Source organism: Centroberyx affinis, unplaced genomic scaffold (assembly GCF_046629955.1).
Source record: "Centroberyx affinis isolate AG114_WGS23_722 - 3 ecotype Tasmania unplaced genomic scaffold, CSIRO-AGI_Caff_v1 ptg001726l_1, whole genome shotgun sequence".
Taxonomy (NCBI): Eukaryota; Metazoa; Chordata; class Actinopteri; order Beryciformes; family Berycidae; genus Centroberyx; species Centroberyx affinis.
In genome coordinates this window covers 103,957-125,000 of record NW_027280133.1, presented here as the reverse complement: position 1 = coordinate 125,000, position 21,044 = coordinate 103,957, and the positions used below count along the sequence as shown (strand labels likewise).

The 21,044-nt window shown below is 40.7% G+C and overlaps 3 protein-coding genes across 6 annotated transcripts; 1 reads left to right on the top strand and 2 right to left on the bottom strand.

Annotated features, from left to right (window-relative positions):
• Window positions 1-3,405: 3,405 nt before the first annotated feature.
• On the bottom strand, window positions 3,406-9,160 carry ist1 (IST1 factor associated with ESCRT-III). Of its 2 annotated transcripts, none has more exons than XM_071528801.1 (10): window positions 9,075-9,160; window positions 8,366-8,466; window positions 8,023-8,203; window positions 7,708-7,795; window positions 7,476-7,559; window positions 7,254-7,364; window positions 6,881-7,066; window positions 6,607-6,717; window positions 5,986-6,031; window positions 3,406-5,686 (listed from the first exon to the last, which is right to left on the bottom strand). In XM_071528801.1, the coding sequence occupies exons 2-10, from the start codon at window positions 8,451-8,453 to the stop codon at window positions 5,520-5,522; spliced, it is 1,062 nt and encodes a 353-aa protein (XP_071384902.1). In that variant the 5' UTR covers window positions 8,454-8,466; window positions 9,075-9,160; the 3' UTR covers window positions 3,406-5,519. The 2 variants fall into 2 exon arrangements, with proteins under 2 accessions (XP_071384902.1, XP_071384903.1); XM_071528802.1 differs by lacking the exon at window positions 9,075-9,160 and adding an exon at window positions 8,869-9,050.
• Window positions 9,161-9,894: 734 nt separating this feature from the next.
• On the bottom strand, window positions 9,895-14,756 carry mphosph10 (M-phase phosphoprotein 10 (U3 small nucleolar ribonucleoprotein)). Its single transcript, XM_071528794.1, has 11 exons — window positions 14,626-14,756; window positions 13,269-13,944; window positions 12,895-13,067; window positions 12,571-12,748; window positions 12,231-12,372; window positions 12,042-12,109; window positions 11,775-11,912; window positions 11,510-11,620; window positions 10,803-10,910; window positions 10,487-10,717; window positions 9,895-10,170 (listed from the first exon to the last, which is right to left on the bottom strand). Exons 1-11 carry the CDS (start codon window positions 14,709-14,711, stop codon window positions 10,021-10,023), a joined length of 2,061 nt encoding a protein of 686 aa, XP_071384895.1. The 5' UTR covers window positions 14,712-14,756; the 3' UTR covers window positions 9,895-10,020.
• mcee (methylmalonyl CoA epimerase) lies at window positions 14,726-17,489 on the top strand. 3 transcript variants are annotated; one of them, XM_071528795.1, is made up of 3 exons: window positions 14,726-14,823; window positions 15,460-15,800; window positions 17,106-17,489. In XM_071528795.1, exons 1-3 carry the CDS (start codon window positions 14,796-14,798, stop codon window positions 17,256-17,258), a joined length of 522 nt encoding a protein of 173 aa, XP_071384896.1. In that variant the 5' UTR covers window positions 14,726-14,795; the 3' UTR covers window positions 17,259-17,489. The 3 variants fall into 3 exon arrangements, with proteins under 3 accessions (XP_071384896.1, XP_071384898.1, XP_071384897.1); XM_071528797.1 differs by having other exon boundaries at window positions 14,796-14,823; window positions 15,466-15,800; XM_071528796.1 differs by having other exon boundaries at window positions 14,796-14,829; window positions 15,466-15,800.
• The last annotated feature ends 3,555 nt before the right edge of the window (window positions 17,490-21,044 follow it).

The following is a 21,044-nucleotide window of genomic DNA, read 5'->3' as shown; positions in this document are numbered from 1 at the left end:
AACAACACCCAGACACCTTCCTCCAGTGACTATACATACTTACTATACACATGTTCATCCTGTATATACTATACACCATACTGTTTATACTATATATCTATATATCTATACTGTATATATCTTGCATTTCTTATCCACTGTTCATACTTTTACTATACTCATACTATACTGTTCATACTGTTATTTATCTGTTATTTATCTGTTATTTTTCTTAGCACACTCATACTACCCCTTACAGTTTATTCTATTTATATACTTAGCGTATTCATACCACTCTGTTCATACTGTTCATTCTGTTAATACTGTTCATACTGTATATACACCATACTGCATATACTATGTATATTATTATATACATCTTGCATATTCAAAAATCTTGCATACTCATAACCACTGTTCTACTGCTGATAATGTTAATACTGTTCATACTGTATATATCTTAGCACATTAATACTACCCTTACAGCTTATTCTATTTGTACATATGCACATTACATTGCACTGCACTTTTACCGCTTCTTTTGCACTTCTGGTTAGATGCTAAACTGCATTTCGTTGTCTTAGTACTTGTACTCTGTGCAATGACAATAAAGTTTAATCTAATCTAATCTAAAACTCTCTCTCTGTCTGCCTGTCAGTCTGAGACCTTTCTTCCTTGCTACAAAATGGAGAAGCATCCAGCTGCAGCCATGGGGGGGCAACCCAAGGAACCGCAGTTTTAGAGCAGCAGTTTTAGACGACGCATGCGCACGAGCCTCCTTGGGAGAAACAGAACCGTGGCAGGTTTAGATATCGGATTCAGACAGAAGTGAAAGTGGCGTCGAAGCAGACGGTAAGCGACGTTACTTATGGAGATGGAGTTTAAAATGACAAAGAGCAGCATTATTTAATATCAATTTGGGAATGCAGTGTTGTAACATTTGCTAGTAAATATATGTAAATTGTTTTTAAAGCTGTAACTTGCTTACACAGTATACCTGTTATCTGTCACGTTTGCAGTTACCCAAGTTGGCATTTAGTTTTTAGCACGACTTTCTATTCTATGGTTGTAAAATGTTGTTTCTGTTTTTTGTTATTTCTTCTCACAGAAAAAGAAGTCGGGATTGTCTGATTGCTTTCCTGGCACATCACCCCACAATAACCAGTAATTGTTGTTTGTGTTAAAGGAAAACATGAAAAAGATCTTTTGTTTGATGCCTTTTACTGGCAATTTACCCATTGTTGATCTAATATCAGTATTTTGCACTGTTAATTGAATATTTAAATTGTGTGTTTTTATATAAGGCATAGACTAGTTTTTTTGTGTAAGAACAGCATGACTTTGAATACAGTCGTATTCAAAGTAGGCTATTACAAAAGCCTACAACAAATTCATTCAAGAGCGCATCTTTCAAAAACTTTGCTTGATTAGCTGTGAGTTTTGCTAGACTGTAATAATTATAATAAGGATTTCAGAGTTAGTATTTTCCAAAAGCACACACAAAGGAATTTTTTGTGACATTTAAAAAAAAAAAAAAAACACCCCTTGACACAAACCGGTCCACCAGTTTAGCCCAAAATGTATTGGGGAAAAAAACTAAAAATTATTTATTTACGTACTTTCTACATATTTGTTAATAATGAACATTTATTTATTTAACAACTTTTAATGAGGAGTGTTTTTGGTAACTAGTTCCCCTCCGCGGCTCCTACCCCGTGGTGAAGCGGCACACAGACAGTCATGAGAACAAATGTGAGTGAGAACAATGTGTGAGTGTGTTGTTTTGTAGTTGAGGTAGTCGCGGCCTGCTCCACTCAGTGCCTTGATGACCACGTTTCCCACCGATAGCTCTGCACGATTTGGGAAATTCCAAAAGTCTCTTGCTACATCCACCCACTCTTGAGTTGTTGTGGGAAGTTTGACGAAGTCGCCGTGGAGTGCCTTCCAAATTTCTGCACAGACCTCTGAAACAAAGGCACACACTGTCGCAGTCCCCATCTTGTAACTTGCAGCCACAAACTGTTGGGAACTGCCCGACGCTAGAAAACAAAGTTACTGACCGTCTTTCGGCCAAATCAATATGGGGCTACGGTGCATGTTACCATGTTTGATGTAGCAGGGCTCAAGTAAAGTAAAAAAAATAAAGTAGGAGAGGTCCTTGTGTTCATGCAGCTCACGCATCTGTTGTAGCCTACTCCCCTCTCCTCCACCACTCTCCTTTTGTTTGGGGGACTCATCGACCATCTCCCCGTGAGGTTCCATCTCCTCTTCCTCCCTTTGCCTAGAAATCAAGTATGCTAACAACAGCAGTTCGTCCTCTTCTGACTCTGTATCATCTTCCTCGGATGAGCTGGTATACATGTAACCACCGGAAACTGGAACATCCTTGTCTCCATTGAAGCGTGCCGCCGTCTTGTTTGAACGATGAACAGGAAACACAAATGTAGAACCTCCTTTTATCTCTGGCCTCTGACTAGTTTCTGTTTACGCCCCGCCCCCTTGTTTAACAAAGGAAGTCCGTTTCGGGCGGGCGGTCCTCAGAAGCAGTTCTGAGGATAAACCAGTGATTCTCAACCTTTTTCATATAATCTGAGAATATTTTTATATATGATTTTGTCCAGAATTCCTTGACTGTCTGTATTGTAGGTAGAGAGATAACAGTGAAACTCTGATCAAAACAGTCATTCTTCCACATTCTCTAACTGTGTTAACTTTTTTGTAAATTAAATAACAGTTCATCGCTTTGCTGGGGACCACCTGGAACCCCCTCAAGGACCTCTGGTGGTCCCTGGACCCCATGTTGAGAACCACTGGCATAAACAATCTAAACCAGTTTGAAGGAATCTGCCTCTGTTCCTGCTCACTGCTACTGTTGCATCTTCATGGGTTTGGTGATCCTATCCAAGTATCGTTTTGGGACATTAATGCCCCCTACTGGTTAATGCTAGACATAGCTGTGCTACTTAACCTTTTCTTCCCTACCGCCCCCGCCACTGTGTCCATCATTACAAATGCAGGTTGCACGACCAAGCTTTGTTCAAACCCACAGAACTTTATTTTTAATTCTTGTCAAGATAACAAGTTTTCCAAAGACACCAAATGTGTCATTCTGAATTACAGGGAAATGTGTATAAAATGATGCACAAACATCTAGATTTTTTTCCATTTGATGTAATGGTGCAGCCATAAAAACGTGGCGTCTTGTATTTGAATATTTCATTCAATATAAGCAGCTAAAGCTTCAAGAAAGAGTTGGAACGAGCAGATACAGAATATGGATGTGACAATGTTGCACAGTTAGGACATTTTTTTTTCTAACTTTGAAGCTGCTTAAGGGGAAATTTAAGGGTAAAGTCAGGGTACAAGGGGTTAAAGCTGTATCTTAATTAAATGGAATAAAAAAATAAAATACAGCAGAGACCATGCCAGTATTCCAATTCCAAACAGTCATTTATTAAATCATAATTTTAGTAAACAGAGAAAAAAATAATGAATTTCCTATTTTTTTGCAACCAGAAGACACTATATTGTGTCTATCCAAGTCAAGCATGAAAGATTCCTCAAACAGTCCAACATAGAAAAGAATAGAAATAAAACAGTGAGCAGATCACAGTTCAGTAGTGTTACTCTCTACTAGGCCTTTCCCTCAAACAGATTCTTCTTCCCGCTCTCTCATTTAGTTATTGATGTACTGTGTCTATCGACTGGTGGGAAAGCTTTTAGATGCACCATTTGCTTTCCAGAGATTGCTGAGTCATGTCATTCATGATAAGGCCACCATCCATTTGTCATGCAAGTAGGGTTGGGTGGGGTGAGGGAGCAGCAACGTATTTTCCTACATGATAACAAAATCCGTATACTCCCATTTCTCCATAGATTATCCAAACTTCCAGTCCACACAGTGCGTTTTCCTCTAATACAGAAATTTTAATTAAACAGGTAAGTTTAAAATTATTTGTTTTTTGGGGAAAGCAAATTAACAAATGGAACTTAATCAAGTGAGGTTATATGCAGGTCATATGTATAATACGTGGTCCTACTGCAGATTGGCAAGGCCTCTGATTAGAAACGAAAGGCGAAAGCAGTGATGTGCACACTGTAAATAATACATGCACATGTGATCACACTAGACCTTTAGCATTACACAGTGTATGGATAAAATAAACTTATGACATTTGGGGGCAATATTTACATCAAATCAATCAAATTAGGTTATTGTATGATCACCATTAAGACTATTTTCTGTCTGCAGTCATGTCTTGCATTCAAATTTAATGATTTTGATCAAAAATACAGAAAGTGCAAGTATTTGGTAAAACTGACATTCAAAAGGGCACGAAAACTTTATTGGGAGATAGGATGTATATAAAACAAACAGATTAGTCAATAATTGAACACCTTCCTACTACCAAAATCTTCTTTCTGTACAATTAAAACGATCATTCCTGTAAATAGGTCTATCTATATCATTGTCTATGTATCTTAATATATTACACAGTTCCATACACCGTTTTCTCAGTTTATATTTGTGCCCCTCCACCCCTGTAACAGATGAACAGATATGTCATACAACAGGTTTGACATGCGTCACCATGAGCTTTTCCAGGAGGGCTCCATATATCTTAAACATAATATTAGGCCATAAAGGAGGTGAATATTTTACATGTGCCACTGGGGTTTGTGACAGTGCTATACAGTCTGATACTCCTTGGAGTTTGAGAACTTCAGTGAGTAAGGGAGTGTTTCAAAATGTCTTTTCTACAGTTACAAAACTGCATGACTGCGTAAGAGACTGAATATATGGCTTCTCCGCAACTAAATTATCTGGACTTCTCTAGTCTTGCTGTGGTACCTTGCTGGAGCAAACTGTGGGTATTTGAGCCTCGCCTCGGAAACAATCTAGAGAATAAAACAGTGTGAATGCCAACTTCCCAACAAAACTGGTAAAGGCAGTCAGGCTGGTTTGACTGGTTTGGGGCACTATTCACTGACATACCGCTTAAGACCAGAGCAATACAACAGGTGCCAAAGTAGAATCACGGCATATACATCTTCATCTTATCCCAAACCCTGGAAAAAGTAAATAAAATCTGTTATACATTTGGTTAGATATATGACCCAGACCGTATATCACACAGACAAATGGGAAAAGTTCAAAGCAGAGTGGACTTAGTCACAGAGACCTCTATACATCCAAAGTGTTTGTAGAAAGGACTCCTAATCAAACACTCGATTGTATGTAAGAATATGTATGATGCGCAGTAGAAAATGTAGTGCTCAGTGGTACTTTCTGTCAACAGAACCGTGATTTCTACAGGTTACATAGTGAGCAGCAACCACACCCTAAGTGAGCTAGTCACATTTGTCTGAATGAGGCAAGGTTAAGTTTAGCATCTATTTAAGATTACGTCACTGTGGAAGGGGGAGCGAACAATCCATATCTGATTCAGAGCCTTTAGCATTTTCCATTTCCTGGTCTGGGCAGCGGAGGTGACGACACAGGGTCCTGTGTGTGTGTGTGTAGACCGGGACTGTTGTGATTAGGTCTTCTTCTTCAGCTCCTCAAACCGCCGCGACAAGTCGTCAAAGTCGATGTCATCTGAGGTGGTAGTGTGCCCGCCGAAGGAGGATGTGGGGAGTGTGTCAGGAACAGAGGGGAGCTCCGGGAGAGCGTTGTTGTCGTAGAACTGAGATGAAGGGCCAGGGGCTGGAGAGCAACACACGACATTCAACATGATATACTCAACTATATATCTAACCCAAATAGCAGCTTAAAACGGTAGCAAGGGTAAAAGAGCAGTAGGTTAATTACAGGCAGTGAGGAATGAAAGGTGTGTGTGTGGTCTGACAAAAATACACACAGCGCACAATGCCAAATCAGGCAGTACAACCACTGAATAGACAGACAGATTAAATAACACAAACACTGGACTCTTCTCAATTTACATGGAAAACTCAAAGTATAAGGATTATAATATGCAATTGTTGGTGACTGGCAGAACTCACCTATTGCCTGGGAAGGAACAGAAGGTTTGACAGATAGGTCATCAATCTGAAAAATAGATAAAGTGTGTTTGGGGTCATCTCATCCTCACATAAATATGAAATACTATTAAAGATATTAGTATTGAGAGAGACAGAATCATTCAGTTCAATGATGCAGCAGTCACAATAAGTGATTAGGGTAATGGGAAAAGCCACTGCATTTCTGAGAAAACCCATCACCTTCAAGGTTAATTTACACCTCAAGTTTGCTTGCCACAAAAATGGATTAAGCTAAACTATAAGCTCTTGCTATACCTTCTGTGGGACATAATTCCATAATTCCTTCCACTATATAAATGCATACACTCTGGTGTGTTCAATATAAACCCACTCTGAACATTTGGTTAGTGGTTATTAGCAGTTCATACAAACTACGTCCGTGCATTTAAAGCAGAATCTAAGCACACCAACTCCCTGACTCCATAAAATAGCGTCAAATTGCAGAGGAAAGGCGAGACTGCAAGCAAGCTAAAATGAACTGCTCTTCCCTGAGTGGTGCCCTGCCCTGCCCTGTCCGTCTGTCCAGCTGTCTGTGGGGCAGGAACAGGTGGGGGCATGGGGTTGAAGGTTTCAGTCACTTACAGACTCATATGTTGGGGGGCAACTGGGCAGCTGAGGGGGCTGCCCTCCTCCCATGCCAGGCTGGAAGTTGTTCATGCTGTTGTAGGTCCCAACAGGTGCACTAAAGGGTTCCTGGAGAAAAAACAATGGTCAGGTACAAGTCTGAGCCAAGCAGTTGACTATTGTCTATTTATAACTCAAGCTATCCCGAACAGGAATAAGTAGAACTGTAATTGTTTTCTGGCAATAAATCACATCAAGATCAGAATGAGCAGCGTCTGTAAAAATGTCTTACTCCTCCTTTGGGAGGTGGATAGTTGAACGCTGATGGCATAGGCATGGGCATGGGCATGGGCATGGGCATGGGCATGGCACCAACAGGAGCAGTGAAACCTCCTCCACCACCTCCTCCTCCTCCACCCTTCTTATTGTCAATGTCCACATCAATCAGGTCTGCCTCCTCACCAGTACACACCTCGGGCTGTCAGGGGATGGGGGGGGAAACAGAACAATTGTACAGTCAGTGGAGGCCCTTAGTTATGACTGCTGACACGTATGAGACGAATGGAAGGTAGGAAAGCAATGGATAAATATATATTATTCATGGATTCATGCTTTTTATCGAGCGAGAGATGTGAACCAGTGATATTTGATTCTGTAATACTCACCCGGACCATGGCGTCAGGCTCATACGGCACGTTATAGTTCTTGGCTATCTCTATCAGGTAGCGCTCCACCAAGATCTTGGGAGGGGCCTCCACGCTCAATTTGTGCATCAGCTAAACAATATAGATCAGACACGCGGTTAGGTGCGGATAGGAAGCCTCTAGACTAGATATTCATACATTCGTGAACACACTCAGAGAGAGGCAGTGGGAAAAAATGCCTACCCTGTCATTGACAGTGCCAATCTGGTTTGTCCTGCACAGCTTGCCATACTCCTTACTGTATTTTGCACACAGCTGGTCAGACACCTGAAAGAAAAGTGAGTGGAGATGAAGTTGTCAAGACGCTGCCAACCCCCGATGGCTTTGACATTATAATGAATCAAGACAGGTTTCAAAAGCCAGACGGGATTTGTTCAGTATTGTCCGCCACAATACACTGTGTAAGAGTACTTACTATTTTGAGTTCTGACACTTCAGCCTGGAGACGAGGAGCTGCCCAGATGAGGGTGGACACTGCCTCCTGTAAGCCTGGATCCAGCTCCCTGATTGGAGACAGAGAAAGGAGTTAAGGAGGAGAAAGAGAACAGGGTTAAGGAAGAGGAGGGCAGTGACAGCCAGACACAAAGTGAATGACAAAGATGAAAAGGAAAGTGAATGTGTATACCCAGTATCCCTCATAGTTTTATCATATAGATTTATGTATGTGTGCTGTGCATCGGTACTTTTAATAAATTGTGATCAGTGCATCTTGGCTGGCCAAATCACTCACTTCATAGACTGAATGAGGCCAAAGCGTGCAAGCAGTAGGTCGCAGTAAAGCTCCAGGATCTCCATGGCTTCCACCAGGTAGTCCTCTCTGATGATGTGCTCCACACGGATCCGTGCCCGCTCATCTTTCCCCGACGACAGGTAATCAGCTATCTCCTTCCTTGCTTTCTGGGCAAGCTCAGCTACATATTAAAGTGGGGGATGGGAGTGGGAAAAGGTAAACTGTCATTGCAGGGAGGAACAGACAAAAAGGAAACCCACTGGTCTTTACATTGCAAGTAAGCGAGAGTCTAGAAATCAATCATGAGAGAGTACAACAGTTTTTCCATTAGTACATGACTCACTTTTCTTTTTCTCCATGAGTTTGAGTCGGTTGATGACCAGCCTGAGGTTGACTCTGAGCCTCTCTGCTTTGAACCCTCCTCCCAACATGATGGTCCGCTCTCTGTGGACAGGAGGAGAGCAAATCCTGCGTGAGATGAGCAGTCCAGAAGAAACCATACGACCGAAACCCACTGCGTTGTAAAATTACATATGTGGCTGGGCACCCTCTCCCTGTCCCACCTCTGCTCAAGTGAGTCACGTAATCATGTGAGCATGACCACACCAATCCATCGCTACAGATGGCGGAGAATGACTCCGACCAAACAAACATTCACTCTCACACTCACACACACCATGAAGTTAGCTTGCTAACATGAACTACGGAAACGTCAACCAGCTGGTAGCCGTTGACGACGGCTAACGACGTCAACGAACCCCTTCTTGAATACGAATAACGTTGCTATCCCCAAATCTATTTTCCTCTTCAGTTTATTTACTTGATCACAGCCTTACCGATACGTACCGGAAAAATTCAGAGTCTGCGGCGCTACCCTAACTAGCTAGCCTTTGTTAGCAATCTTCTTCTGCCGACGTTAGCTAACGTTACCTAGCTCACAAACAGCTGAACAATAGCTAACTAAACAAATTGACAAACGTGCTCAAGTAGTTTTGACAAGAGTTAAGTTCAACACGGTTAGCAGTTCGTGAACACCCGACAAGTGACAGTACCTGTAATTACCAGTCCGAGTAAACACCAACTTATTTGGGTTGCTGCCTGCGTTTCTCTTGGTTCACTTCCGTGATGATGATCATTCGTTACGTCATGGGGACTTTTCTGGTGGGCGGTTACCTTTTCACTCCGTATCTTTGGCCTGACCGGTATCAGGTTATTATTGATATACAGTGAGATTGGGTGTTGTCTAACAACCATTCTCTTAGTAAGGTGAAAGAGGTTTCCTTTAAAATCATACTTGCATACTATCCTGCCAACAACTTCTCGGGATGGGCTGAATAGAGCCATTACTGTAAGCGGTTCCTTTTGTAATGTCCACAGTAGTGTATTTATTTTGGGATTGCTTACATGCTAAGAAAGTTTCTCAAGACATTTGTAACTTCATTATTGACCATATCTGTGATAACTATGTCCTATGGTGGGTTTTATCGAGGAGAATGGAAGCAAGGAGTAACAAATGTATTCCATTAATCTTGTGTAATTAATGGCTACATTTCATAAATTATAAATGTTACTGACAAGTTTGTGGATTTGATGTATTTCCTTTAGGTTTCTTGTAATCATGTTATGCACTAACTAGAGTGCTTTGTGTGCATTCTAATACTTGTGTTTTTGTTTTTCATTCCTAATAAATGAAAATATACCACCACTAGAGGGCGATGTTGGATATTAACAATTGCAGGTCTTCAGCAGAAAGGTACATTCACTTTACTTCTCTCCTTTCTGAGATGCCTTAATGACAACAGACATTTATTATAACAGATTAAAAAGCCCTTAATCATAACATTAAGAACATTAATTCAAACAAATCTGGGCACTTACATTTATTTAGATGGAAATGACAACATTTACAAGGACTTGCTGGTAAATATATTGCAGCTTTCTCATAAAAAAACGAATCTGTACAATAAAATGTAAATCTATCATGACAACACATCATAATTATAACTTGAGTTTGCTGGCAGAAACTTCTTTGTGCTTTTTCTTCTTGGAGGACTGGTCCTTGGCACCTTTGATCTGACTTTTGACCTGGTCCTGCAGCTGAGAGAAGAAGGCTTGGGAGGACCGCAGAGCCTTGTCCTTTCCCTCATCCTGAAACAGAGGAGCGCAATGTTACTTCATATCATCTTCATTATGTAAATAAAAAGTCTCTATTGTGGGATTTGGTCCATTTTGGCTGTTGGGAGCATAGTCAGTCAGTCATTTATTATGACACTCCAATTTCCTCCTAAACATGTCCATGATTTTTTTTTCTTGAGGACAGATTTATGAACTGGGCCACAATTTCAAATACTAAAATACTGGTGATATGAACATTTTGAATTGGCCCAACAAGCCTTATATGACCCAGCTGTGGAAAAGTGCCACATAATATCGTCATCCAGATCTGAGAAACAACAATACTGACCTTGATTATCGTAGCTTTGCCTCCTTTCGTGAGTTTCTTCAGGTTTTCTGCCATTTCAGCCTTTGATAGCTTTTTGTTCTCTCCAGCTCTACTGGCCTCTTTAAGTTTCTGTCTCTTCTCTTTCTCCTTGATCTTGAGGCGCTTCACCGTCTTCTTCTTGCGTCTCTCACGTTTCTTGTCTGTTGACGTCTTCTCAGAATTACCCAGCACATCCCCTGCTTTGTTCTTCTCCTTTGGTTAGAGGAGAACAGTATCAGACACGACACTTCACATGCAGCCAGATCAAATCAATGGTTGAATGTGATGAAAGACAAACCTTGATTTCCTCTGGTGCTAGCAGGGTACCATCGCTAGCGCTGACTGGAGCGACCTCCTCCATGGTAACGGAAGGCAAGTTAGACACCACTTTCACCTCAGGGACAGGCTGTGGACAGAGAGAAGGCACAGCATGAGTTTGGCCTTTCAGTGCAGTGGCTTGCCACAGTTTTTGAAAATCATTTTCCATGATTTGTTCAGGACATTATCAAAATTCTCAAGGATAGCTTCAATGTCAAAAGTTTCAACATTTCCATGAAACTGTGCCGTTTAAGGAAAAAATGTTCCGGTGTTATAAAGTTATGTGTCTCAAAGCACTGGAATGCAATTTCTAGCCACAGATCAAATTGTGGAAATCATTTACAGGAGGTAGATCTAGCGTAATGCTCCAACAAGATGAGATTTTTTTGAGAAATAACTATATTTCTGGTGACTTCTGAGACAGGGACATATAACCTTCAGTTTTTTCCAGAATTGTTCAAAAGGAAATTTTTTCTACATATTTTACTCATATTCTAATGTGTCTTCTGTGACTGGAAACTAGTTTTTGAATTTCAAGGTTTTCCAGGAATCATGGGAACCATCTACCTTTTCTCTCAGTGTGAAGGCCTATGTATTCTCTACAGAGAAAATCTGCTTCTATACTAAGTAATAATTACACTGCTACTCTTCCACCACTTTTAGTCAACGTTGTCCGACAAAACTTACTGGTCTAGGTGTGAAGTGGAAGTTGGAGAGAGCATCCAACTTTAGGAATAGTGTGTCCATAAGCTTTTGAATTTCTGCATGGGCTGGGTTCTCTTCTTCCTCCGTCTTTTGCTGAAATTAAAAGGAAACAATGGAGACTTGATAAGACACAGGCAAAAAAAATCTGGCGGGTGTGTGACTGCATACACAGTACAGTCTAGCTCAGTTTGTTTGCGTTTGATTCAGCAGTGGAAAACACTGTATGAAAACAGAATGAAAGACAAACCTGTGCCTGCTTGAGGTACTCCTGCTCATAGACTTCTGCCAGACTCAGCTTGCTCTTCTCATGGTCCAAAGTTAGTCTCTTTTTGTACTCAAACACCTCCTCCTTGGGTTTCTCCTTACGCACCACATCATCAAACACCTTACAAAAACACACATAAAAGTCCTTGGGTTAAAATAAGTCACTAAATGTATTCAGTGTTTCCCATATTCGACTACTCTATATCAGTTTGTGCTGGCACCAAAACTCATGTATCTTTGATATGCTAACCTGGTCTTTTATTCTCTGTTTGATGATGTCCTCAAGCTGTAGTGTGGTTTCCTCTGTGATAGCAGGAGCTAATGGAGCACAGAAAAACCTCCATCAGTGTATACCGGACACAGTTATGAATATTGGTATATATCTAAATGGACATCCGCCGATTCTCACACCACACACAAACACAGTACGGCCACTCACCCATCCTGGAGGTCTGCTCGAACTCCACATTTTCTTCAAGCATGCTGTTTTCTGGACGCGCCTGAGCAGAGACTTCTCCAGACAGCTGCCAGGGTTTCTCTGCTAGTGCTGCTTTCTCCAAATCCTGGATCTTCTCTGACATCTGGAAGTTGGAATAGCAATAAGCAATGTAAATAATTGCTATTACTTCATAGGTTCGCTGGTTTATGCAGATCCAGCAGCACCCTTATTCTGCTTCTCTCAAGGTGCATTCAGTAACGGTCAACACTTGGTATAACACTCGGCCACCAAACATTACTGTTGCACCACAAGAAACGAGAAAAATGTAAAACCTGGTTACCTTATCTTGCCGTTTTTCAAATGATGACTTGGATTCAGACTTTGCTGATCTTGGGGTCTTTCCTCCAAAAATGTCCTCGATGTCCTCTCCTTCGCTGTCGTCGTCCCCAGAAAGGTTAAAGGTCACTTTTTTCAGAGCTTCCTTGGACTGGCTCCTCCCATTGTCCTTAAAAATGTCCCTGGTACAGCACAGATACAGATTTGCTGGAATTGACCTTAATTGTGCTTAACCCCCTGCAGCCCAGCCACATCTCTCGCTCTCTCTCACACACACACAAATGAAATACTTCATGTTAAGCATTAAATTATTTTTTAAACCACTTACTCATCATCCTCCTCCTCTTCCTCATCATCCTCCTCCTCAATTTCCTCTTCATCATCTTCCTGCATCCCATCCATATCGTCACCCTCATCATCTGATTGGTCATCTGCCTTAGCTGGTTCACCATCCACAGCATCAAAGAAGTCCTTGTACTTGAGATTCCTGGAGCTTTTTTCCTGTCAAAATAAACAGGAATCAACATATTTCCTATATGCTGCTGCTGTTGTTTATCAATAACATATGTACAACTCAAACAGTGATTTTACACCCTTTTGATAGTATGTTTCTCCTTCAGTTATCTCGTTCACAATCAAATTTTAAAAACATGGTGAGCTAGATTAGACAAAATGATAATGAGTGACACAATAGTTACTTACGGTGCTTTGTTTCTTTTGTTTTTTTGAAGAAAGTACTTTTTCGAGGTCAAAATCATCTTCCTCATCAGAGGGCAAGTCCTGAAAATAGTCTACATCATCTCCCCCCTGATCGTCCTTCCCTTCCCGCTTGTCCATATCATCGAGAAAGGTTTCCATCTCTGACAGCTTGAAGAACCTGTCATCAACCTGAGAGGGAACCCCCATAGTCTTGGAGCCTTTCCTTGCAATGCCTTTCTTCCGTTTCTCTTGTTTTTCCAAGGCGTCCACGTCAAAATCTAAATCAGAGTCCTCATCTGAGTAATCCCCTGCCTGACCCTCATCCATTTTCTTAGACTGCCTGCGTGGTTCCTCTTCTTCATCATCAACAATCTCCTCCTGATCATCATCATCCTCTCCTTCTTCTCCATCCTCATCTTCCACGTCCTCCTCCTCCTCCTCCTCAGCCAGTAAGGTTAACACGTCATCTGACACAGCCTGACTGACTACGTTCTCAAAGTGCCTCAGTACAGCAGTGTTCTGCAGCTCCAGCTCCTGCCAGATCTGCTCCTCATCAAAATTTTCCACCACCAGCTGAACCAGGGGGCTGCCATTACAATCCGCAGGCTCCTGGGCCTTGTGGAGATCGTACAGCGTCTTGGTGAGGGAGGTGAAGTCTGCTGCCACTCCATCTTGAAGACTGTAAAAGTGGAAACACACAATCAATATTATGAATCTTGTATGTTAATAGTAACATGTTTTTGATTTTTTCCCCCCTCCAACAGACACCTGTGAGGTTCAGCTCAGGGTCAACAGGGCCAGCTGTCCCATTTACCTAATGTTGAGCTGAAGTCTTGGGTGTAATGTTGTGAACTAAGAGTAAACCTAAGTGTACAAATTGGATCGGTGAGTTGAATCTTCTTCTGGAGTTACTGTGGTCGTAATTCCTCAAAACATCTGTGATAAGAGGCTTCCACTTTATAAACCCCAACAACATACTCTTACCAACCCCCCTTTCCACTGCTTACACCCAAGCAGGGTTTCTACATAGGTGCTCATTCAAGTAGCACAAGGAATAGTTACACCATACATTTTGTGCTTTAATAAATACACACCCAAGCAACACCTCTTCATTGTTACCAAGCTGAACGCTGAGGTTATCAAGCACCCAGGAGGTTGACTATGGCAGCTAACTAACATTACCCATTAAATTAAATACTGTGCTAACGCTACTACGTGCATGTGGATCAGCAGTTGTTGCAGTTAGCTAGCTAGCAGCTACAGCTAGCCAGCTTAGCCTTTTCGATAGACTCAAGCGTACAAATGAAGCGACGTTACTGCCACTTTTTCAACAGCACGAGTAAAACACAGCTGGACTTGCCTTAGAAAGTTCTCTGGGTGCGATGTGTTGACATTTATTTTCTTCGCACAATCCTCCAGCACACTCCATACATCTCCGGTAGCCATCGTTTCCCCCGCATGGGTATGTATGTGTTGCAGGTAAATAGGCTCCCCAAGAAACTCTACTGCTGTTAGGTTCCGGGGGGAAATATGGCGTCCGCCGTGCTGAAGGTTGCAGGTTGGTGTGTGTGTGTGTGTGGCAATAATAATCTAGCAAGCGACTAGTTTTCTGTCTCATTTTTGTAATCTCTAATGTTTAGATAGTCTCTGATTTCTTTTAAGATCGTCAAATAGGACTACAGTGTTACTGAACAGAAGCGTAGTTACTGTCTTTGTTATCGCTAATATTGGTTACATCAGAGAGAGGGAGACTGAAGCATATGTGAATTTACTATACTGTAAAACCCCTTGGTTAACTTACATTTTACTTGTTGCAAATTTTGGTACAGGGCACACTCGAAACTACACATAAATGGGAAATAGAAACTGCTTAGTTTTCTTGGTGCTCTGTTTGATCCAGTGAGAAATCAGCCTAGTCCCGTAGCCCTATAGGTTTACAGTTGTTTTCATTTTGACGTTTTTTTTGCAGTTGGGAAATTGGTCTTATATTTCTTTATAATCAACATTAAAAAAGACCTTTAGAAATCTTAAATTTACATTAATGACACTTGACAACACCCTGTGATAAGTATACAGAAATGTCAGTCCTTTTGCAATAACCTTCACTGCCCTAGCAAATACCCAAGTTACAGGACTAATAGTTTAATCCTGGTCGCTACAGTTCATCTCACTATACTCTCAACTTTGTGTTCAGTTTCAGGTCTTTCCAGATGCACTCGTCACACTCTGCTGAGAGCACATTCAACCACAGCAGCCCTCCACCAGGGTGTCCCTGCTTCACTATGGAAGCTGGGGAGGCTGAACCACGTTGCCATTGCCGTCCCGGACATGGAGAAGGCCACGTCTCTCTACCGGGACGTGCTGGGGGCCACGGTTAGTGACAAGGTGCCCCTGCCCGAGCATGGGGTGTACACAGTGTTCGTGGAGCTGGGGAACACTAAACTGGAGCTGCTCCATCCTCTGGGGGAGAAAAGCCCAATTGCTGGCTTCCTGCAGAAGAATAAGGCTGGAGGGATGCACCATATTTGTATTGAGGTAAGACAGCTCTGGTAACATTGTGTTTAGCAGACTGTGGTAATATGCTTCCAGACCCAGACATACACTCAGTGGCCACTGTATTAAGTACACCTAGCTAGTACCAGGTAAGACGCCCTTTCACCTTCAGAACAGCCTGAATTCTTCGATGCATGGATTCAACACAGTGCCAGAAATGTTCCACAGGGATATTGGTCCATGCTGACTTGATAGCATTGCAAAATTCATGCAGATTTTTTGCCAGCACATGATCATTCCATTCCACTTGGAACAAGTTGCTGTTTTGGGTTGAGATCTGGGGACTGGATAGGCCATTGGAGTAGATTGAAGACACTGTCATGTTCCTGGAGCCATACTGAGGCGATGCATGCTTCATAACAAGGTGCATTATCCTGCTGAAAGTATCAATTTGAAAAAATAGACTGTGGCCATGAAGGGATGCAGGATGGATCTATGGATTCATGTTTATGCCAAATTTGGACTGTGTCATCAGCATGTCAGAACAGAAACCAGGATTCATCAGACCTGGCAATGTGTTCCCGCTCCTCAATCATCCAGTTTTGGTGATCATCATTTGTCCACTGTAGCTTCGTCTTCTTGTTCTTAGCCAACAGGAGTGGAACCTGGCTTGGTCCTCTGCTGCTGTAGCCCATCTGCTTCAAGATCAGACAAGCCGTGTGTTCTGAGATGCCCTTCTGCACATCACTGCTGTGCTGAGCTGTTATTTGCATACTTGTGGCTCACTTGTTAGCTTCAACAAGTCTTGCCATTCTCCTCTGATGTCTCTCATCAGTAAGGCTTTTTTTCCCACAGGCCTGCAGCTGACAGGATTTGTTTTGTTTGTTGGTCCATTTCTGGTTAACTCCTAGACATTGTAGTGTGTGAAAATCATAGGCCGCAGTTTCTGAGATGCTGGAGCTGGTGCGTCTCAGATCAATGATCATACCACATTCAATCAAAGTTGCTTAAATTACACGTACATTCTTGCCTTGAGTCAAACAGTAACTGAACCTTTTGACTCTGTCTGCATGCTTTATACTCATGCATTATTTATTGGTGACTCATTGCGCAGAAGAGTTGTTTACATAAATGGAGAGTTGTATTTAATAAAGTGGTCACTGAGTGTACATTCCCTGCATTTCATATCATCATGTGCCATTAAAGAGTGTTTGATTTGTGAGGCTGCACATTTTATAGCGGACTATCAAACTGCCAGTACTGTAATTGGAGTGTGTGTATAAGATTAATTAATGTTTGATGATTCACTGAGGTTATTAACATACTGAATTTGCTACCTGGTTTTAGGTTGATGACATCAACGCTGCGATAGTGGACCTGAAAGCAAGGAACATCAGGACTCTGTCTGCAGAGCCCCGAATAGGTGCTCATGGGAAACCGGTAATGTTTCTGCACCCTAAAGACTGTGACGGTGTGCTGGTTGAGCTGGAAGAAGCCTGAGCACCTGTTTTTCTGATGTGACTGGTGTTACTGGTTAAGAGTTGTTAATTTGTAAATTTCACAACCATTGTAGTAATCATCATAATTACAAATGTTGATTTTGCAATATTGTTCCTTATAGCACTTGGGTTTTGATCTTTGCATTTCAGAAGTGTGCCTCCAAGCAAAGTTTTTGCTCCAATTCTGCCACTCTTTTTTTCCTTTTGCTGGTTTGTCGTGAATAAATTATAATATACCATTTACAACGTGTGCATTCCATCGTCTGTTTTCTGACCTAACGACAGTGTCTGTAAAACATAATACCACAGAATATTCAGACTTATTCTATCTGAATTATCAAGTATGTCCCTCATGAAACGGTGGAGGTTGTTTAGAATGCAATTCCATTTTACAAGCGCATTTTACATTCTATAAAAATGTAATGAACATCAACTGGGTAATATCTTAAGAGCACACTGAATGGGAAGTTGGTCATGAATAAAATTTCCAGGGAACAAAGGATTGTTAAAACCTAAACAACTAAATGAGGGAAGATCTTTTCTTATCCATGACAACTTATCCATGTTGTATCCCTGCTTTCCTCCCAATGCATGCTGGGATAGACTCCAGCCCCCTGGAAAAAAAATGAATAAATGCACTCTTCTTTATCAGTTTACTTTTGTAGCACAGAAAAAAGTAAACCACGCACCTTTAAACAGAACTGAAGGGGCGACCAGATTGTATCACCCACTCACGTCAACAACCAAGGGTGACCTTCTCTTCTTGTCTCCTATTTTTGGGCTGCAGGCACAGCACCACACATTGTCCTGATTTTAAGTGTTTATACCTGGATAGTCCATTAACTATAAAACAGAACAGCCCAGCCACCACCTAGTCTTATGTTTAAATCATGTTTTTATTAATTACTGTACACTTGTTTGATTTGCTCTTGTCAATGTATTTTTATTTTATGTTTTCTATAACCTGATTAGACAGAGCTAAAATTCAAACAGCTAAAGTGTAATGTTCATGTTGTTTCAGCATAATGAAAGGCAGCAGTACGCAGTCAAATAGTGTGTGTGTGTGTGTGTGTGTGTGTGTGTGTGTGTGTGTGTGTGCTTGCTTTATCTTCATTGTTGCAGGCTGCTGTTTTATCGCCTCAGTGCCTTGTTCTCCAGGCTGCTATGAATTTAACTGAACAAAAATAGCAATGTGGAACACCCTAATTGCAGTAATCAATCCATAGCCTTCAGCATCGTTCATAATAACATTAGTCAAGCTTACTATGCAATAGCGATTTAGCTATATGTGTTCACTGCAGTCTATTTCCGCAGTTTCATAAGAGGAATAGTTTGTCAGGATGAGTGCAGTCTGAACACAGCATGGAAAAGTCCTGCAATGAATCTGGAATGATCTGCTTCTGGCATGCTGCAGTTTGTTCTGCTAGTGCTAGGAAACAGATCAATCAGCCTAAGAAAAAATATATATATACATGTTCAACTTTGTTTCATCTTTTCTCTTTGGCAAAGAATGTCCAAAAGGTTGGTGAAAGATGTACAATTTCATTATGCTATTAGGAGAAATTAATAGCAATTTACGGGTCTGTCTGTTGCTTAATTGATATTTTGAGGGTTTTTCTGCCACAAGTTGTGGTCAAACACAGCAGAGCATTTTGGGTGTATTATAATGGGACCTTAGACAAATCTTCAAACAAGAGAAGTAATAACTTGGCACCTCTTTACTCTCTTTGCATCCTTATTATCCTTACATCTGATGTTATATTGTCTGCTTTATGTGATTTAATGCAGAGTGGGCATTTTCAACCCAGAATTTCAGAGGACAGATGTAATTTATTTTATTTTTTACATAATCTATGTTTGGTATTTGGTATGTTTAAGATGTAAGGGAACAGTATTGGCTTTATACCCACAGTGTCATTTTGAATATACATGCACCCCTTAATTTCACCATATGCACAGATCACAATTCAGCTTTAATTACTGATGGAGAAAAGACTGAACATCAATGGGAGTCTTATCAATGAATGATAAGTTATTTTAGTGGGTTGTATTAAATTATTCCAGTGATTTCTCAACAAAAACGAATGCAAATGTTTTTGTAGAAATATTTTTGTAGAAGATAAAGAATATAATTTAACACAGACACTATGAAACTGAAATGCAGCATTGTTGAATCTATTTTGCTGGTTCAGTGATAGTTCAAAAACACACTGCAACTTGAAATAACTTGTCATGCCTACACTTATATTGATGAAAAAATAGGACGATTTCAGGGATTTTGCAAAGTATTTATATGCTCATTCATACATCTTATTATCTCCAGCTCAGTGAAGGAGACCTGTAAGACACAATGTAACTCAACCCACTCATTAAACACAGATCTTTTTCACTCCAGTATTTACAAACATTACAATTGTAAATAAACCTCACACAGCTTGTAACAGTCCTTGAATCAAAAGTTCATTCAATACATTTCAAAGTGAAAAAAAATATATCTTCAAGAAAATAAGTCAGTGGAAACAGCAGGGTGTGGGATGATTAGATTATCAGCAGGGGGCGTCATACTGCAGTGATGGAGTAGGGATGTAGATTCACTGTACATCTACAATGCTACACACTAGAGTATTATATTATCTCCCCTCTCGCCTAGTAAGCTCTGTATAAAAAAAAGAATTACTGGGCTGAAACCAGGTTGGGCTTCATAAATTCAGCATAGAAATTATTCTTCACATCATATTCTTTAAATCATATCTAGCAGCATTCATGCATGCCAGTAGAAGAGGCGAGGCCTTTATATGAACTGTTCACCTCAGCTTGTACTGGAGGTAATGGATAATGCTGTGTGAAGTGAAACATGATGGGCTTCATTCTCACACTGTGTCTTTTGTTATATAATGTCATTTTAGTAAATGTGATCGCCCAGCAGTGAGCTGCTTGTAAACTCAGTAATTATGCATTTGTAAGGATTAACAGCTTATAGAAATCTCTTATTGTCATAACATGGATGTGCCAACCTTGTGTAAGATATCAGGGGGTGATAACCCTTATAGCTATTCCGAGAATGAAAAGGGCTAAATTGAAACAATTGTTTTTTATCAGTTTCCAATATTTCAGATCTTGGATGATAAAAGAAAATGTGACAAACCATCTTGTTGTTTAGGCTGTTCAGGCTGAATACATCTGGCTTTGTTTAGAGATGTGAAAATACACAATCAAATAAAGAAAAAAAGAAAGAAAGAAAGAAAGAAAGAAAGAAAGGATGTTTGTAGGTAGATGACATTCATTCAAAATAGTTTTACTGGAAATACAATAGCCTATATAATAATAATTTTCTGGTAGGCCTAGATGTAGGCTAGACTGCTGGACTCTCATGAGAGAATGTAATCTGTATGCTACTAGCCTACATTTTTTTTTTTTTAAAACATAGGCTATGAACATATTCTGAGGACGGCCATAACAAATTAACATTTTAAAAGTCTGTGGTAATATTACAGTTAGTCTACCAATAAAAAATAAACCGTTATTTTTGATACCATTTCATTTAAACACTGATTTGTTTTCTTGTTTGTTTTCATTTCATTTGTTTTCAGTTAGCCGTCGTCCTATCGCACTGATACAATCTTAGATGAGAAATGACAAAAGTTAACTTTCTCAGGACTCAGACTACTTTTTATCGAGCCAAAGGAAGACAAAAACATCGGACATCAACGATGTTTGCCTCCCCTGATTCACAGGTGAGGTCATAGGCTAACAGAACTATCTGGATTATGTTTTTTAAACTAACGGA

Bases quoted from the DNA above. Each gene is read 5' to 3' on its own strand.
- ist1 (XM_071528801.1), bottom strand. From the start codon at position 8,453: ATGTTGGGAGGAGGGTTCAAAGCAGAGAGGCTCAGAGTCAACCTCAGG. The intron at 7,560-7,707 runs GTAAGTACTCTT...CTTTTCTTTCAG, and splicing joins AAGTGTCAGAACTCAAAATA to GTGTCTGACCAGCTGTGTGC. The intron at 7,365-7,475 runs GTAGGCATTTTT...TATATTGTTTAG, and splicing joins TTGGCACTGTCAATGACAGG to CTGATGCACAAATTGAGCGT.
- mphosph10 (XM_071528794.1), bottom strand. From the start codon at position 14,711: ATGGCTACCGGAGATGTATGGAGTGTGCTGGAGGATTGTGCGAAGAAA. The intron at 13,068-13,268 runs GTAAGTAACTAT...TTATTTTGACAG, and splicing joins AACAAAAGAAACAAAGCACC to GAAAAAAGCTCCAGGAATCT. The intron at 11,913-12,041 runs GTTAGCATATCA...TGTTTTTGTAAG, and splicing joins AACAGAGAATAAAAGACCAG to GTGTTTGATGATGTGGTGCG.
- mcee (XM_071528795.1), top strand. From the start codon at position 14,796: ATGGCGTCCGCCGTGCTGAAGGTTGCAG. The intron at 14,824-15,459 runs GTTGGTGTGTGT...CTTTGTGTTCAG, and splicing joins CGCCGTGCTGAAGGTTGCAG to TTTCAGGTCTTTCCAGATGC. The intron at 15,801-17,105 runs GTAAGACAGCTC...ACCTGGTTTTAG, and splicing joins TGCACCATATTTGTATTGAG to GTTGATGACATCAACGCTGC.